Here is a 19,605-nt window from a genome sequence, read left to right as displayed (position 1 = left end):
GCCCCGGTTGCACAAACACACATCTTTAATTGTTTAGTGACAGTCAAATTCGGGGGCAGTTTTTAGACTTATTTTCCTCGTTCTAACAATTTGCACTAAATAATAAATAATAATTGGCGTATTTCTGTGTCTTTTGTTCGTTTTTGTCAAGGCAGCGGGAAGTATGTACCACGCCATGATTTCGAAGGGGGGGTTGTTGGGTGACTCAAGATATATATCATTACTTTTACACCTCACGCACAATAAAACAACAATTTTTAGTTTTTTAATCGACTATATCGCAGCCATTATTAGCTTTTATTTGTACATTTCTTTGAAGATTTCTATTTTTCCGTGAAATCATTGCCGAACACCCCCCCTACTGTTTGTTGGACTTGGTTTCGTCTGTTGCCGCTGGTGTTGCTCTTCTTCCTGAAAGCGTCTCGCGCAGTGGAGCCGCCGATGTCGCCGTGGCCACAGGCAGGTGAGCGCAGCCTCTTTTCTCCCCCCCCACTTTTATTACTCGCCCGTGCCAGCGGCGACAACGACAACAACAATTTTAATCCTCTTTCCCCCCCCAACTCGCTCGTCGTCCTCCTATGCGCCCACCTTTGACCGCGGTTCCGTATTTAACGAGTGTTACCGCCTCCTTCCCCCCCCCGTGTCCCGGGTCTTCCGCTCATCCCCGCCGCCCGGTGTCTCGCGCTCCTTCTGCCCGCTCAGTGTTTAACAAATGGAGGCGGAGGACGAAGCGCTGCGAGGCTCGTGAACGGCCTGAACTGTGCGGGTCGATAGTTTAGGGGGAGGTGGTAATAATTAAACGGCCACGTCCGGGCGGCTGAGGGCATTTAAAGGGAAGCTGGAGGAGGGGGGAGGAGGGGAACGGGGGAGGGAGGGTGGGCGGCAGGTCACACCGCTGCAGGTGTTCGCCTGTTGGGCTTCAGTTTGCTGCAAAGACGCCTTCGGAAATTAAGGATCGAAATTAAGTTGAAAACCTTCCGTCCAGGAAAAAAAACGACTTCACGCACAGTCCAGGTAGTAGAAGCGGAATAAAGTGAAAGGGGGAAAATTAACATTTAAGGTTTAAAGCGATGCCTCGCGTCGTTTATTAGTTTGCTTTTAATAATGATAATCTGCAGTGAAATACTCGAGTAATCTCTTTTCAGTCATGGTCACTATTTTCTGTGATTTCCCAGTTGACTTAATCTGTTTTTTCCACGTTTGAGTCAAAACGAGCAGGAAGCCTGGGGAGTCCTGACACTTCGGTTGTCCGAGGAGTTTTTAATTTGCTGTCACTCGGTCTGCCTATGTTTATCCATTTATCTTGTGTGTGCATTAATTTCCTTTATTATTTTTAATATGGTCATATAGTGTGCTTTATTCTTTTATCCTGTAGAAATCCTATGACAAGCTGAAAAAGTCTTATTGGCTTCTTCTGGCTTTAAGCCAGCTGCAGCAGCTGGGTGAATAGCAGGTTACAGCTTGGAACAGGTCACCCGTCCAATCAGCACAGTCACACTGACATTTATCCTCGCCGACACGTTGGGAGTCACCGATCAACTGAACAAGCGTGTATTTTGGCTGCGGGAGGAAACCAGAGTACTCATTTTACACGTGGAGAAGATGCAAACACACTAATTTGTGTGTGACGCAACGGTTGGTTGGTTTACCAACCGGGTTGGTCAAACTAAACTGAGACGGCGGTTTAAACTTCCCCATAAACTGAGCAAAACCTGCACCTCGTAGTAGAGTAGAGAGCTTTATTCCTCCCCAGGGGGAAACACAAACTTACCACAGCTCAAGGTAAAAGGTGCAGAACTTGTAAGACTAAGGAATTAAAATATGGAAACATATGTAAATATCTAAACAAGAGCAAGACCAGTAAAAGATGAAAGCTTTAAGACCAAAGTGTGACTTGACCATTCAAAACTCTTTGATCTTTACCTGTATGTCTCTTTTTCTGTCCAGAGACACAATCATATATGTATATATATATATATATATATATATATATATATCTTATGGGAAAACTTAAAATATTCCGTTTTTAAAAGCTTGGGACTTTTGATGTTTTGCACTTTTCTCCTTTAAAAAAAAAAAGAAATCATTGTATAATAAAAAACAAATTGCTGCAAATAAAAGACTGTTGCATTTATCCACTTTTCCCACTGTGAAGTTGTTGACATGAGCAAAGCACCCCTGAAAAGCCTTAGTATACTATTACTATGGTATTATTATTATTATTACTGATATATATATATTGTTGTTATTTTATTGCTACCATATTGTTATTGTTATATATTGCTACCATTATTAATAGTACTATACACGAGTATTATACACTATTTCACACTGTTATTATCTGTATTGTTATTATTATTATATAATGCCTACTTCTAATGGCTCTGCCACTGCACCTTACTATTTATTTATCTTGCTTTTATCTCCTGCTTATTTCTAAGTGCCCATGTTCCGTTCTGTGCTTTATGTCTTATACCCAGCTATTTTTATATTTTTATTTCTTACTTTTATTACTATTCTATTATATTTTATAATATTCCTATGTACTAGATTGCTGCAACAAGACAATTTCCCTTCGGGGATGAATAAAGTAATTATCTATCTCTCTATCAATGCTAATAATGTTGTTTTTATTTCAATAGATACCATATAAGAAGATCCCAGTCCCACATGGCAGCGCGGCGCTCCCTCACCGACTGAACCAAGCGAGCCCGGCCGCCGCTCGTCGTTGACCCGCCCCTCCCCCCTCTCCTCCTCCTCCCACCCACCCCCTCCCCACCCACCCCCTTCGCCGTAGATGCCGCTCGGTCCCCGCGTTTGCAAATGGCTTGCTGTCTGAAGGACGAGCTGCTCTGTTCCATCTGCCTCAGCATCTACCAGGACCCCGTCAGCTTCGGCTGCGAGCACTACTTCTGCCGGAAGTGCATCACCGAGCACTGGAGCCGGCAGGAGCCGCACGGGACGCGGGACTGCCCCGAGTGCCGGCGCACCTTCGCCGACCCGCTGCTGTCGCCCAGCCTCAAGCTGTCCAACATCGTGGAGCGCTACTCGGCCTTCCCGCTGGACGCCATCCTGAACGCCCAGCGGAGCTCGTACCCTTGCAAGGACCACGAGAAGGTGAAGCTCTTCTGCCTCACCGACAAGAGCCTGGTGTGCTTCTTCTGCGACGAGCCGGCGCTGCACGAGCAGCACCAGGTCACCACCATCGACGAGGCGTTCGAGGAGATACAGGTCAGTCCACGGCAAAAAAAAAAACAGAACTCACCGGCTCGTTGGCGCCGGGTGAGTCCGGCGTTAAAACCGGAGATTTTACGAAAACTACCGAGGTCATTTTGCCCGTGTCGTAGGGCTGGGCGATTTTGCCTTAAAAGAAAAATTTAAAAGAAAAATTCAAGTTTCGATTCGCTTTAAGATTATTTATTTTTCTCAATGCACTTAAAAATTAATGAATGGTTTATTTCGGTTACAGTTTCAGTATAAGTGCAGTTGATGAATTTTGGTGCAGTTCATGGTACAAGTTCACACACCTGGGATTTTTCACTGTTTCCACAATAGACTTGTAACCGAAATGTGTATTAGGCTGAAGCAAAAGGCTTATTTTAGCCTCTCCCTTAAAAGCCCATGCGGTTACCCCAGACACCAGTGATGCAAAAAATATAATCACATTTTTAAAAAATCAAATGGAGAAAGAAGAAGAAAATAATAATAATAATAAACATAGCAGTCGTAATACGGGAGAAAAAATTAATCTGGAACATAACAGAAGTAACACATGAGAAAAACCCAACCAAACAAAAAGAAGTAACAGAAATTATTGTTCATTGTAAACATTAATTATTTTTCTTTTTACTGTTTTTTTTTTTGAAGCAGAACAGTGATTTGCACAGTTTTAAGTCGTCACTGAGACGTTCCATAAACCTCCCAGAATAGAAACATCTGGATTTCACGTTGGTTCTCGCACCACCTTTTTCAAATATACACAGTCCTCTTAAGTTGTAGTTGTTTTCTCTTAATTTAAAAAAAAATTTGAATAGCTGTGGGAAGACTTTTATTCTTTATTCGAAATAGTATTTCTAATGTTTTTAAATATACTATATCTTTAAATTTTAATGTGCAAGACTGACTGCAGACATCAGATATATTGTCAAAAGTGCAACTTTATTGCTGCGATTGTCCTCAAGAATTAAAATGCACAAACAATCCCAAAATAAGAAGTAAATGAGGCTCTGTCATTCAACAATTTCAAGTTTTAACCAGGTTTAACCAGCAACTTCAAAGTACCTTAGATCATCTGATTAAGAAATCAGATAAATACATTTTATATAACATTACAATTAGAAAAATAAACTCTTCTCTTAACATTTCAGCATAGCGCAAATAAAAAACCATGCCCGTGGCAGACGTACAGCAACTCGGAGGGTAAACAAATGTAAGCAAACGTATCTTTAACAAGGAAACATGTTCTCGTTGGGTCTTTGAAATGTTTTCCCGATGCTTCACAACCAAACCAGTTCCAAATCACCGAGTGAACTGCGACTTTCTTTGGAAGCAGTTTATCTGCAGCGCGCCGCCATGTTGTTTGTGACTGTGTACTGCGGGGGAGGGGCGCTGGCTCAGCGGAAACTAAAATTTGCAAAATAAAAATCGTTTTTAGCTGCAAATTCGATAAATCGATTTTTTTTTTTTTTTTTTTTTGCACAGCAATACCATGTCGGTATATTTGGTGTTTAAACAAAAATTAAATAAGAGGTTGGTTTAGATTGTGTAGGTCGCCTGTCCCTTTAAGACGCCGTGACTCCGCCCATCCAGGCTGGAACAAACATGGATGGAGGAGGTTCAGAAGTTTTTGGAGGCGGAAGTGAACGGCTTTATAAAAACCATCGCAGCAAATCCTCCGGGCAGAGCGACGCCAGTCAGGCTGGACGTGAAAAGTCGTTTTACACAAAATACATGTCAGTTGTTCCAGGAGAACGACATCAGAAGGTCTTTTTTTTTTTTACATGGCGGTGGAGAAATCACGTTTTCAGCTGCAGTACAGACGAAGTCACGGCCTCGTCTTCTCAGTTTTTCTCATTTCAAGTCATCTGAGCTCCTCGGCTCGTCAAGACGTCTCAACTAAAAGTACTTAATTTGTATTTTGTTACTTTATTTTCACACACTGCGGTTTTACAGTCCTTTTAAAGTCGTAAAGAGTCGTACTGTCGATATAACTGCTCCATCTCAGGGACGAACATTGTTTTTGTGCGGTGGAGTCGTTATCGTCTATTTATCGTTATCGTCTATCGTTATGGAGGCGAGCTGATCAATATACCAAGATATTGATTTGAGGCCGTATCGCCCAGACCGCTCGACATGAACTCCTCTGCAGCTCGCCGGCAATTCAGCGCTTCAGTACTCCAGGCACAGCCGGCTGCGCTACCAGACATAACTCATGCATGCCCCCCCCCCCCTCGCCCCCCCGATGCCCTCATGAGTCCACCGACCTCGGATCATAATGAGATTCCAGTTAGCAGCTCCCGTTATGATCAGAGGTCAGTGGATCTGCCTCCGTCGCTCCGACTGAAGTGGATAAAAGGAGGTTCAGCGCCTCATGGAATGAGTTGCAGACGGACTTTAAACTGAAGGAGAAACGACTTTTGCAGATGAAAGTCTTGTGTTCGGTGCAGAATGAGTAGTTTTACATTCCGTCGATGGGACACTTCCATGAATATAATCCTTCCTTCAACTTCTACGTATGATTATGTTCGATGAATAACTTCCATTTGGTGGCACTTTTCCCCTGCAACTTGTAGAAATGTAGAAATTCCGTTTTGTTCATGCAACAGGTTTTATCTGATGAAAGGAGTCGAGTCATTTTCAAGAAGAAAGAAAAAAAGTAGGGTTTTATTTTGCGTCGGGTGTTTAGTTCTACCGATCTGTCTGGGAAAGAACAGTCATGGACACGTCGCTGTGTTTGTGAGGCTGCAGTCTATTTGATGCTATTTCAAGAGCATCTCGCATCGAATTAAACTCCACGGTTCATTGAGACGAGACACTTTAGTTTCCTCTAGTTCCCCGTCGTCTCGCTGCTTTTTTGCTCAAAGCAATAAAAGATTCAAGGGAATTTGGTTTGTTTGTCTTAACTCGGTCTTGAATTAAATTTAGATGCTTTTCGAATTTTTTATGTATTTTTTTTTTCCTTTTTAAATGGAGTAAAGCAAAAAAAAGAAGCCCGCCGTGCTGCCGGTCCCCTCAATGATTCATTATATTTCAAATCCAGGATACGTGCCGGTAATCGGCAGCGACCTGGGAAAGACGCTACCAACGTCCTCGCAAAGCTCGTCTTAATATATCGTTACGGGTTTACGCCCGAGTCGTGTTTTCCGTGTCGACACGCCGTTTGCTTTCTCTCTCTCTCTCTCTCTCTCTCTCTCTCTCTCGCCCGTTTGGATAAATCCATTCCCACAGAGCCCAAATCCAATAACTGCGAAACAAAGCTTCCTAATCCTGGCCCGTCTCTCCTCCAGTGTGCATAGCAACACATTCCAGCCTAATGTTGTTTAGTTTTTGTTTCATTTCTCTCGTCTGCCTGTCGGACAGTCGCTCTCCGGCCCCACGTCGTGTAGAAACTCTGGGTTTTTTTTTGGGGGGTGGGGATTGTGGGAGGAAAACGGTGGATTTGAACCAGAGGTGAAGGAAGCAACCACCACCACGACGACCGTTTGGCCGTTCTCGGCGAAGTCGAGTATGAAAAGGAGATTTGATGGGCGACTGCAGCAGCTCATGTTTCCTGACGCCACTTGACATGTGGAGGAGCTGCTGCAGCGCTAACTCCTCCCAACTCTCCACATATTCTCTTTTTAACGTCTCCCAGTGACAGTTTATCAGGCCTGCGCTGCTCCGAGCTCCGCCTGCCTTCATCCAAGTTGTGTTTTTCTTTGGAATATAAACAAAGTCGGTGTGAACGAATAAACCGTGGGCTTCACTCGTTTCACACTTCAAGAAGAGCTACGTCATCAATTCAGCGCCTCTAAAAATGAGTGCTGTCGAAAATAACGTGCTACTTTCATGGATTGATTTTGAAACGTTTAATTCGTTGAAAATAATTGAATTAACTTTTACTTTGAAAAGCCGAATTTTACGACCACAGAAGCAAAACGGCGGGTTGCCAGGTTGGCTGACCAGGAGCCACCAAACTGCTAAAACTGGAGGAAATACTGGGAAAATATTAATTTATAGTCTTTCTCTCTTTCCCTGGCTCTCGTGTGCGTGTGCGTGTGCGTGTGTGTGTGTGTGTGTGTGTGTGTGTGTGTGTGTTACAGTATATTATTGTCACTTTGTTCATGTAATAATTTTACAACTTTGTAGAAATATTAAAATCCTCAAAATGGTGGACCTGCACTGAACGAAACCCAGACTTATGTTAGATATTTGTTTTGTTTTTTTAATTTTGCGGAACTTGGAGAGAAACAGTTTCACCAAAAGCTAAAAGAGCGTTGTAAAAATAGTGTTTTAATTTAAATATAGTCTCTTTGTGTTATTAAATCTGTGGTTTTCCCTCAATAAATATCATTACATTACACCTTCATCCAAGTTTTATTTTATTTTTTCCTCCTTTTCTTTGGAATATAAACAGACCGTGATGAGTAACGTCTCTGCAGTGTGGGAAAGTGTTTTAACTTCAATTGTTTGGTTTAAATGGATTATTGCTTGTTTGCATGAGATCAAGTTTTGTTTTTTTTGTGTGTGTGTGTGTGTTTTTTTTTTTAAGCTCAGTAAGCAGCGGATTTATGTAATTACAGATTAAGTCTGGTCGATTCAATCAATTGACAGAATGTAAACGCTGTCGAGCGGTTCGTAGGCAACTTTGAGCCGCGGCCTCCCGCCGCTTTGCATTAAATATAATTAACGCCGTCGCCCTCGATTTCTAGTCGGGCAGCTTCAGAAAGGTCAGAACTGTGTGATCTCGGAGCACAAGTAATTAGGCCCGGCACAAGACGCTTCTCCCCTCTTGGACGCCGGCTCGTCCTTCGCCTCCGAGCTCTTTTCTGGCGGTTTTTGTAATCCTGGCAGGAGCTTTGGCGTCTTCCCAGATCCGCGATACTGAAAGAGGGTGGGTAGAAACACAGAGGGCCCCCTTCGCCAGCCACCGGGTCCCATGAAGGGCTTTTGGCGCGCTCGCCTTACAAGTGGGGGGGGGGGGGGTGTTGTTGTTGCACAATGACTCATCCTTTACCCGACGTCAGAATGGAGGCTCTGCGAGTTGTTTTTCCTCGTCACATTTGCCCGCGGAGTAAATCGAGTAAGGAGCCAAACATTTTATTTTTCTGAAATTCTATTATTGAAAGGAGCGCAAGGTGTCGGTGGCGCCCGGGGGCATCGGGCAACTTGCAGATTTCTTCACCGGCGAGCGAGCGAACGAGCGAACGGCAGCCTTGTGCCACGAATGTGTGAGAGCCGTGCCTGCAGGCGATGCTTCACTGTGAAGCATGAGGCTCGGCGCCGCTGAGCCAAATGCCAAAACAACACGGTGAGGATGTGTTAAAGTGCAGCAGTCGGCTGCAGTGTTTGGACTGTCGGGGCCGCAGGGGAACGGCAACTGCAAACTCGCTGGCCTCGCGGAACGAACCGTGCAGTTTCTGTGTGTGTGGTGGGAAAGTTTTTAGATTAAGAGGTGGAAAAGGGATTTGGTAGGTTGAGAGCCAAGTCTTGTGTTTGGACTCGTTGATTTCAAGTCATTCAAATGAAATGTGTTGACGAGAAAACTCCCTGAATAAGTTGAAACTTCCAGCAGAGGGGAAACTTCAGAGATAACAGCAAGAATGTACATAAAGAGGAAGACGCACCAGACTCAAGGTTGGGTATATATATATATCTCCATACCCCCAGTCTCAACCTGCAGCAGGTCGACTGAGAAGATCACCTAATAATAATAATAATAATGGATTTCTCAGCAGTTTGTCTATTTTGCATCACACAGACTTCACATTACAGACGACACATTGATTTTTATGTCTGACTGCAGTTAAAGTTCACAGAACTTGTAACTTTAACAAGTTTTGTGCCGTGTTGCAGTTTTTTCATCTGTTTGACCAAGAGAGAAGATAAAGTTCACTCTGTTCTAGTATTTTTTTAACCAAAGTGAGTGAATAAACATACATTTGCACCTATTTATATTGTTCCTCATGCAAGAGAACTTTTAAAAGAAGCCCATTGAGACCTCTAAACTCGCCGGTTGGGTTTTAGCTCGAGTCTCTGCAGCCGTTTGTTTCTGACCAGTGATGGACGGGTGACGTATGGAGCGCCACCCTCCCCCCCTTGGCCTTTTCTTCACCTCCCAGTGGCTCCACACTCTCAGACTCTCAGTTGAATTAAGTTGTCGGGACGATGGGAGGGATTGAAAGCGCCATGAGAAGCGGTTAGGATGCCGGTCACATCCGGCGTTTGAGCCGTTCAGACGTCTTTTTGTTTTCCGTGTTTCCTTCGCTCTTCAACCCAACTGGAGCCTCTCTGGTCCTGCGGCTCCTTAACAGTGGGGGCGTCTCTTGTTTGACGCTCGCCGAAGGTCTGAATCGCTGCATTCACTTCGGCAAACCGCACAAATGTAGCATTTAGTTTGATTTAAAGTCGTAGTGAAATGTAAAACACTACTTTACAGAAAACGACAGTTGTGGTACTAATAAGGTTTCTCCGACTCTGCCCCATCACTGTTGTCGCATAACAAAGTTATTTGAATTTTGAATTTCCAGCCAATGAAATCGGGGGAATCCTTCTTCTTCGTGGGCGTGACGTCACGAGTTGTGCAGATCTCGATCTGTTGTGTTTACATCGGCTTGTTTCCCTCTTAAATATCCAAGTTTTTACAGTGTTTTGAAGTTATAGTCGGCATTTTATGAGCCTTGATGAAAGATTGAGCCTGGAAGAGACCGAGAGAGGAGGAAAGGAGCACGGGCGACAGGAGCCGCTAGCTGCTAGCTCGCACAACTAGCGGCTAGCGGTGGCCTCTAGCTCGGGCGGTTAGTAGACGATCAAGTAACACCTGGACTCATCTTCGGTGATTCCGCGCAGTCGGAAAAGCTCTTGGACGTGTTGGATCCAGGAAGTTCTGCCAAAAGTCAGGAGCCTCAAAGGTGAAAAGTGGCGGCTGCTGAGGCGAGGAGACGAGGACGAATGGAGGACGAAGCGTCTTCTGCTTCCTCAAACATGTTCCAGACGGGGTCACCGATGGCAGAACCACCTTCTGTGTCTTCTTCATCAATCACTGGGTTTGAAATGACCACGATGATGAAATATGGTTAAATTCAGCCTCTTCGTGGTCAAAACTCTGATCCTCCATAATGTAAACACAACTTGGGCGTGTGCACAACTCGTGACGTCACTCTATTATTGTCCGAAGCTCCGCCCAGCAGAGGAAATGGCGCCGTTTATCGGCTATTTTCTCGCACATTGCCGTGTTTTAACATTTTACCCTTCAGCCAGTTAGCAGGAAAACATCCCTAGAAGCGACAGCCACAGTGTTTTGGAGGTGGAATTTTCATTTCACTAGGACTTTAAGCTAATTTCTTCCCAGTAGAAAGACGTCCACGGAGTCACCTGGTTTAAATACACGGGCCTCACCTGTATCGGGAAGCACAATTACATGTTCACAGCCTTTTTGAGCTTTTGACTCTCAATCCGGCGATCTGTTCCAGTGGCTTCAGCGAGCACTTCATGTCATCGCCGACTCCGTCTGGCCAGCTTCTGTTGACGAGCCGCCGCCCGTGGTTAGTCCCTGGCTGGACGTAATCTCCTTAGCCTGGCATGTCGCTGCGCTGACCTCCGCCCCTCCAGCCTTTGCCGCCTGCTGCCTTCCGTCCTTTCCTCTCTGCTAAGCGCTGCCGCGGCCATATGTGTGATGCGCAGACGCACCCGGACCGCCGCACGGCGATGCCCACATCTGGCGACCGTTCACCCGTCGGCGCATGATTGCATCCCCGCACGTGTTTCTCAACATAAAATGACATTAAGGTAGGAGCGGGGAGGATTTATCTGTGCCTCTGCCATTTGCTTCAGGCAGCAGAGATTTGGCAGGGAGCTAATGCATTCTGATTAGGACGGGGCTTTTATTGCAGCGGGGAAATCAAGACGGCATTGACTACCATTGGAGAAGAAAAAAAATGCACTTGTATTGCCAAATTATCTCCCAACTTCTTGAGGACTAAAACAAATTCGTGGTCGGCATTAGAAATCTCCAAATGGCTCCTTTTTAATTCCGCCATGTGTTATTTTGAGGATTTCGGCCCCGCCAGGCTCGTTTTGAACCCAGTAAATGAGGTTACATCCGAGAGGCCGGGCGGCCTTATCTACAGAGGCCCATTCCTGCAGTCCATAAAGTTGTGTGCTTTATGTTCTGGGGAAATAATGCCTTTTTATTTTGGGCAACGCGGTTGGAGGTGATGAGATTACGGTGTCCCTCCCTCCGTCATGCTGCAGTTGGCGCCGTCCTAAATATAGGGTGGATGGCTGTAACCCTGACTGGAGCCGGGCACTTAGAACCACACCGCCACGACCCACAGCTGGCAGTGAACTCCCTCGGAGGCCAGAATAAAAGCTGCGTGTTGATTTTTAATCTGCGTTTCGTCGGTGGACGGCGCCGCTGCAGCCACGCCGCTGCAGACTCTTTTCTGCCGTCTCATCGCCCCCGGGACGCCTTTCCGCTCCAGTTGACGGTGGCGTAAGACTGCAGCCTCCGGTTCTCCGTGGACGTTTGGGGAGACTTACAGTCCTAGTGAAATGTAACACACTACACGATAGTTGGGCGACTACTTGTAAAGTTCCTCCGACTCTGCCCCTCCACTGTTGTCGCATAACAAACTTATTTGAATTTTGAATCTCCAGCCGAGGAAGTCGGGCGGAATCCTTCTTCGTGGGAGTGACGTCAAGAGTTGTGCAGATCTCCATCTGTTGTGTTTATATCGGCTTGTTTCCTCTTAAATATCCACGTTTTTACAGTGTTTTGAAGTTCTAGTCGGCGTTTTATGAGCCTTGACGAAAGATTGAGCCTGGAAGAGACCAGAGAGAGGATGAAAGGAGCACGGGCGGTGGGAGCGGCTAGAAACTAGCTGGAGCGGCTAGCTGGAGCGGCTAGCTTGGGTGGCTAAATTCAGCCTCTTCGTGGTCAATACTCTGATCCTCCATAATGTAAACACAACTTGGGCGTGTGCACAACTCGTGATGTCACTCTATTATTGTCAGAAGCTCCGCCCAGCAGAGGAAATAGCGCCGTTTATCGGCTATTTTCTCGCAGATTGCCGTGTTTTAACATTTTACCCTTCAGCCAGTTAGCAGGAAAACGTCCCTAGAAGTGACACCAGAGTGTTGGAGGTGGAATTCTCATTCCACCAGGAGACTCGAGTTGCACTGACCCAGCCGATGAGCAACTTCCAGTGTCGTCGGCGCCGCTTCCAAAGCGCCAAAGATCCACGAAAATGACTAAATAGCATGTCTTGTTTTAATATATGTAGTTCACATTTCTACCCTGAAACAATTCACTCGTTCGCAGTCGCTTGAGTCGATATCCAGTTTGTAATGTGCTTAAATAAAAAGGCCCATTATCTGAGAAGTCTACAGTCTATTTTATTAGTTTTGGAATGTGGCCCACGTCTCACGTCTGAACTGAGAGCGATGAGCAGCTCCGGCGCCGGATGCCGGCCCGAGTTCGCCTGCAGCCCACGTCGCAGGGGAATTAACTGATTACGGCGGCGCTCGGTCACCCACACGTCCGTACCCGTCAGTCAGAGCGTCCCCGGCGCACCTGCCTGTGCAGCGTTTCCCCAGTAACGCCCGGTTATTCTTTCTCTTATCGGGCGCCGGCAGCGCGCGTTAATCGGGGGGGGAAAAACCTTATTAGCATTTCTCTCGCCGCGATGCAGGGCGGTGTTTGAAAATAAAGGAGCAGCGCGCCGGCCTTTTGAAGTGCTTTAAACACAGGCCTGCCTTTCACTCCCCGACTGTCAGCGCCTGGCCAAGACCTCTCTCTCTCTCCCTCTCTCTCTCTCTCTCTCTCTCTCAGCCTGCCATCACCACGCATGGCCGTGCTGCTGCAGTAATGAGTCAGGCAATTTCAAGGGCACCCACGGCTGCCGTCTCCCCCGTGGTTCGCCTCAGCTCTCCTCGCAGCTTTATCTTTCTCTCCCTGCTTGCTTTTCTCCCCCTTCGCTATGATCTCCCTCTGCATTCTTCTCTCTGAAATGTGGGCTTTCTTTGAAGGAGCTGGTTACCAGCCACCACCACCACCACCACCACCACCTCCACCCTGACGATCTGCAGCCACCCGTCCCCAATAAATGAGTTTTCCCCGGCTTGTCGCCGTGGCAGAAGATGCTCCGCTCATGCAGAAACGCAGCCATTGGGGAGAGACGGAGCAGTCGTGTTCCATTAGAGGAGTCCTGGCATTATAATCCTCGTCCTCGGGGGGGCGGGGGGGGGGGGGCGGGCCGGGCCGCTCGCACAAGCACTTATTACCGGACGACCCGCCGATGATGACTGGAGCAGGATGCATGTTCACTTAAGTCCGGGCCGCCGCGAGATTAGCGGATAAAACGGCTGCAGGGAAACGAGCTGCCGTGTCGTCGTTCCGGAGCTTGTTTGGACGGTCGCTGGGCCTCGCGCTCAAGTCGAGTGACTCGCATGTCTTCATGCATCTGTTGTGCATTAACGTGTTCATGTAGCACTTCTGCAGCGAGACGATAAATGTGCGGTATTGCAGGTGTGAAGAGACTAATGATTCGGAGAAACTCCCTCAAGTTCAACAGCTGTTTGTTGGATGAATGTATCGTCATGCTCAAGAAGCGTTTTGCTAACGCTCCCTGATCTGTTCTGTTTTTGGGACTGAGCTTCCTGGGACCCTGCCCATGAGTCGTGGTGAGCTCTGTAGGGCTGCTCGATTGTTGGGGGTAAAAAAAAAAGCGATTACTTTGGGGCCAATATTAAAATTCGGATTATTTACACGATTATGTCTTTGAATTTGGAACAAAATACTTCAGTCTTGACTTAAAATTCCCGTTATTACGGGTTGTTGGTGGTACGTCTCTCGGCTTGCTGGAGCGTTTCAGGTGTTGCTGCTGGCGCCAATAAGCAATTGACCTTGCAACTTGTTTTTTTTTTGGGGTATTTTTTTATATACCCGGTTGGATCCATCATTTACCTCGGCAGTGTGAGTGCAGCCGCAGAATTTATTAGTCCACCTCTTCACTTTATGGGAAGACGTTTGATTTGCTGGCCTTTTCTTCGTGCTTTTCTTTTCCCTGCTGGCTAAGTGTACGGGATTTTTTTTTTTAAGATTCCATTGTCATGACGACGTGAATTTAGTTTGTATTGAAGGTGTGGAGAAGTTTTTTTTTTTGTGATTCATCTCCAGCTGCATTGTGCTCGGTGGAATTTTCTAACGCTTTAACGTTCGGCCCGAATGTCGTAAAAATGAATAATCTGATGATAGTGTGATTTAATTTCGGGATTGTGGAGAATCGGTGTCGCTGGTAGACGAAAGTGCCCAGTGTGCCGAGCAACAAAATGGACTGCGCCGCCCCAAAAATAGCTTGAGGGAACGAAATGCATACATCAGAAACACGGAGTCCCTGAATCTCGGTGACTCAATGTGAACGAACGCGTTGTACCGGCGCTATGAATCAGTGGCTGAGCACGCAGCCTCCCGGCTGGTTCGACGTGCAGGTGACGGGTTTGCTGGACGTGTTGCAACGAGACTGGCAGCCCGGAGTGAGAGAAGTGGAGGAGGTGGAGGAGGAGGAGGTGGAGATCTGCTGGTCATCTCAGTCGATGAAAGGGAAGTGCTGTCAAAGTTTTGCAGCTCTGGTGAGGCTTAAACTCCTAGTGAAATGTAAAACACTACTTTGCAAAAAACGACAGTTGGGGTTCTACTTGTAAGGTTCCTCCGACTCTGCCCCACCACTGTTGTCGCATAACAGTTATTTGAATTTTGAATCTCCAGCCGAGGAAGTCTGGGGAATCCTTCTTCGTGGGCGTGACGTCACGAGTTGTGCAGATCTCCATCTGTTGTGTTTATATCGGCTTGTTTCCCTCTTAAATATCCAAGTTTTTACATTGTTTTGAAGTTATAGTCTGCGTTTTATGAGCCTTGATGAAAGATTGAGCCTGGAAGAGACCGAGAGAGGAGGAAAGGAGCACGGGCGGCGGGAGCGGCTAGCTCGCGCGGCTAGTAGACGATCAAGTAATACCTGGACTCGTCTTCGGTGATTCCGCAGTGGGAAAAGCGCTTCGACGTGTTGGATCCATGAAGCCGGGTCGTTCTTCCAAAAGTCCGGAGCCTCAAAGCCTCAAAGGTGAAAAGTGGCGGCTGCTGAGGCGAGGAGACGAGGACGAATGGAGGACGAAGCGTCTTCTGCTTCCTCAAACATGTTCCAGACGGGGTCACCGATGGCAGAACCACCTTCTGTGTCTTCTTCATCAATCACTGGGTTTGAAATGACCATGATGATGAAATCTGGTTCAATTCAGCCTCTTCGTGGTCAAAACTCTGATCCTCCATAATGTAAACACAACTTGGACGTGTGCACAACTTGTGATGTCACTCTATTATTGTCAGAAGCTCCGCCCAGCAGAGGAAATAGCGCCGTTTATCGGCCATTTTCTCTCAGATTGTCGTGTTTTAACATTTTACCTTCAGCCAGTTAGCATAAAAACATCCCTTGAAGAGACACCAGAGTGTTTTATAGGTCGAAATTTTCATTTCACTAGGACTTTAATACTTTAAACCCTGGTCGTCTTCATGTGAAGCAGAGCTGCCTGAACGCCGCCGCCGTAAAGATTACAGTAGATATAAAACCGCCTTCTCACCGAAACACATTACCAGATCTTTTACTACACCTATGGCTCGTTTTGCTTTCTGTTTCTGTCCACGTCTGTTTTCTGCAGTTTCCCCACCGGCGCTAAAGCCCCGAGACTCTGAGCCCGGCTTTGATTAGCCGGGGGAATTAAAGTCAGATTACAGGCCCATTGTTCTCTGGGGTCTGGGCCGGGCTGGACGGGGCCATAATCTCTTGTAATTCCCCGTGTCCGTGATTTGCCGCAGTTGATTTAATTAGTTTTGCTGCTGATAGGAGTCCTCATTTACAGCTCCCAATCAGTCCGGCTCAGACCCGCCTGTCTCACCGGCCGCCGGGAGGAAATAACCTCGTCTGTCTGAATGAGACCGGAGCCGTTTTCATTTCTCAGCTCTCGGTTCTGCTCTTGCTAAACAACCCGGGCGGCGAGACGGGCGGCGACCGACTGACAGGCGGGCGTGATGAAAGCTCAGGCGTGATTAATCTTGTGTTCCCCGCAGATGAGTCGCATCGCGTCCAATTAAGCAACAGTTCTCCGCCTTTATCTAATAAACGGAAGGCCGATAAAACTTGACGTGCACGATAAACGCTGTCATAATCCACCTTTCGCTGTCAAATCTTTTGATTTGTCACTTTCTTGTGCACCTCGAGCTGAAAAGGGAAACTCGCTGCCTGTATCTGCGTGTTGTAAATACATCTTGTTATCCTGGAAATGTATTCCCAGCAACAACTTGTATAATAAATCTAACTCTTTAACCGTTGAATCGGCACACTGTGGTTAATGAGTGTTGGTTGTCTGTGAAGTTCTGAGCTGCCGAAACAAAGCTTTCTTCTAAAATATCAACATTTCATTCTATTCCCCCCCTAAACATGATGCTGCAATATTTAAGGAATCAATTTCTCTTGCTGGAGTCGTGTCGGATATGCGATTACCTAAAGGAGCACATAAATATCAACGTGATTAATGAACACATTTAACCAACGGCCCTGTTTTCCTCCCCTCCTATCGCCATGGAGAAGAAAACATACTTTAAATAGGCCAAATTCCTTGGGAGTCGTACGTCTTGAGTTTCGGGTTTAAAAAGAAAAAAGAAAAGAAAAAAAGTGATGCCTTGTTCATTAGTCATAATGAATCCAGCTGTATCTCCTGCAGCTGTTGGGGCGTTTAGCAGCCGCTCTCATCCACAGTGACTTACAATAAACAATCCTGTAAAACAAGAGAGCATTGTTACTGTGGACTCTGATGGGTTAAAGGGCCGCGTTGCAGCTTTCATCTAAAAAAAAAAAGAAAGAAAGAAAAAGGTGAAGTAAGAGCCTCTCATCCACATTTAGAAGAGGAAACTCCTCTGTTGTCTTATGTAACCAGCTGCGTGTTCAACCTTGACTGAAGTACAGTTTCATGGCCATTAGTAGGAAGAAGAGGAAGAAAAGGCTTCATTAAAAACACATTAACACTTCGAAGGAAGATGACGTTTGGAAATAGTTGCTTGATTTACTCCGATCAAAAAAATAAAAACACAACATGACAACGAAGCAGCAACGGTTTGTTTTAATACCCCAGTCGGTGTATTCTCTCTCGCTCTCTCTCTCTATTGCGCTCTCGCTCTATTGCGCTCTCGCTCTATTGCGCTCTCTCTCTCTATTGCGCTCTCTCTCTCTATCGCGCTCTCTCTCTCTATTGCGCTCTCGCTCTCTCTCTCTCTCTCTATCGCGCTCTCTCTCTATCGCTCTCTCTCTCTATTGCGCTCTCTCTCTCTCTATTGCGCTCTCTCTCTATCGCGCTCTCTCTCTCTATCTCGCGCTCTCTCTCTCTATCGCGCTCGCTTGCTCTCTCTCTATCGCGCTCGCTCGCTCTCTCTCTATCGCGCTTGCTCGCTCTCTCTTGCTCTCTATCGCGCTTGCTCGCTCTCTCTCTCTCTCTATCGCGCTCGCTCGCTCTCTCTCTCTCTCTCTATCGCGCTCGCTCGCTCTCTCTCTCACTCATATATTCATATGCTCAGTGGGTCTCCGCAGGTTGGATCAGAAATTTACCATCCCTGATCTAAATATCCTTTCTTCCTCGTTCAGCTGATGTCGAGATCTGACCTCTGGAGACAAAAAGACCCGTGAGGAACTCTACGTTACCAAGTTAAACCAAGCCGTCCGGCTAGCGCCACCCAGTGGCTGCTGTCGGAACCGGAGCGGTTGATTCTAGTTTCCTGGTCTGGATCAGATCCGTCGCTCCGACGGCTTTACCTTTCTTCATCTTCAAGCACTTTGTGCTTTTGGTTATGAGAAGTGACGCACACCTTCTTTACAAAGACGCCAACCACATTTCTTTTACTTGTAGAGACGTAGACGTATGACCATAGAAATGTTCTGACCTGCCCTGAATATGATCAATACTGGAATAACGGCGTCCGCCAGGAAAAGTAAACGAGCTCTTCTGCCCACATGTTGAACTTGTTGCTCCCACCTGCTCGGTAGAACTTCATCGTCCGGTCCGGCTCCGGTTTAAAACTTCTACCAGCTTTCACGAGTCAAAAAGGAGCAATAAAGAGAGTTTCGCTCGTCTGCGAAGCCGCGATATGGATGAGAGGGAGCCGAAGCCAAACTTTACGTTTTAGTACTTATTTTAACGTAGTCATTAATAATGCTTTTTTTTTTAAATATGTAAAACACAGTGTACTGTACTTCTTCACTCCATTTTCCCTTTAATTAAAACAGTTTCTGCAAACCCAGACCTTTTATAAAGTTTGTGTGTATGGCGAGCGCCTGTGTGGGTTGATACTGATTATTATTAAATACGGGATGCTTTAACTTTGGGGAAAAAAAGTGTTTTTTTCTGCAGTCTTGTGCCTGCAACTTGTTTTTTTTTTTTTTGTAACGCAACAGTCCAGGCTGCAATATGAATAATATTGTGAAATAATCGCAGCAGGCAGACACGACTGCAGGCCAGGCTCGTAATTCTCACCGCCGCCGCGCCGCCTGTCTGGCCTGGTGCTTTACAGGGTGACGGGGCCACAGAGGCACAAATATTTATTTGATGTCGGAGGACTGAGTGACGGGAAAAACAGGCGCTCGCTTCGGTCAGATAGTGCTGCTGGCAAGCTGACATCTCACACACACACACACACACACACACACACACACACACACGCACACACCCGAGCTACAGCAGGACGGCTTCCAGCTGCACCCGTGCTGCTAAGATGAAGTCGAGGCAAACAAAATCTGTTTGTTATCCCTGCCGTGTGGCGCTGGCTGGCATGCAACCCACGTCGCGGGGTTTTTTTTTTTTCTTCCCCCCCACAAGGTGATTTGTGCGCCTAACGCACACGACATGGTTTTATATTAACAGCATGCTCACTATTAGAGATCTAACTAATCCTAAGAAGCTTTTTTTTTTTTTTTTCTTTTTTTATATTGACACGAGCCAGTGTGTAGTTGTGGCTAAAAAAAAAAAAAAAACATCTGCTGGGAGTCAAATGGATCATTGTACCAAGACTGACCCAAGACTGAAGTTGGTCTGCAGATGGGTGGAGGTGATGGTGTTTGGAAACGCGTGTCGTCATGCCGACGGTGACTCTGTGTTTGTGTTCGCTGCCTCCAGGTGGAGCTTAATAATGCAACTGGGGAGATTTTGCAACTGAACCATTGGCGAGAATTTCAATGCTCAACTCGTGGAAGTTGTAATTAAATCTTTCACAGAGTGATTCAGCGGCCGTACGGTGTGGCTGCGCCGTTAATGGAAATTTAATGGTGATTAGGATTTTGGCTCCAGACGATCTCAGAATTCCTCTGATGG

The 19,605-nt window shown here is 46.4% G+C and overlaps 1 protein-coding gene across 1 annotated transcript in view; it reads left to right on the top strand.

The window, feature by feature from the left end:
* Positions 1-436: 436 nt before the first annotated feature.
* The window catches only part of trim62.1 (tripartite motif containing 62, tandem duplicate 1), a 46,915-nt gene continuing 27,746 nt past the window's right edge, over positions 437-19,605 (top strand). The window contains exons 1-2 of the mRNA XM_080494507.1: positions 437-463; positions 2,643-3,231. Of these exons, the coding sequence (XP_080350633.1) occupies positions 2,824-3,231 (408 nt within the window). The 5' untranslated portion in view covers positions 437-463; positions 2,643-2,823. The remainder of the gene's footprint in view (positions 464-2,642; positions 3,232-19,605) is intronic.

The sequence above is a fragment of the Blennius ocellaris genome (genome assembly GCF_963422515.1).
Source record: "Blennius ocellaris genome assembly, chromosome: 4".
NCBI lineage: Eukaryota > Metazoa > Chordata > Actinopteri > Blenniiformes > Blenniidae > Blennius > Blennius ocellaris.
Note: the sequence above shows the minus strand (reverse complement) of the source record. Positions and strands in the feature narration are given on the sequence as shown.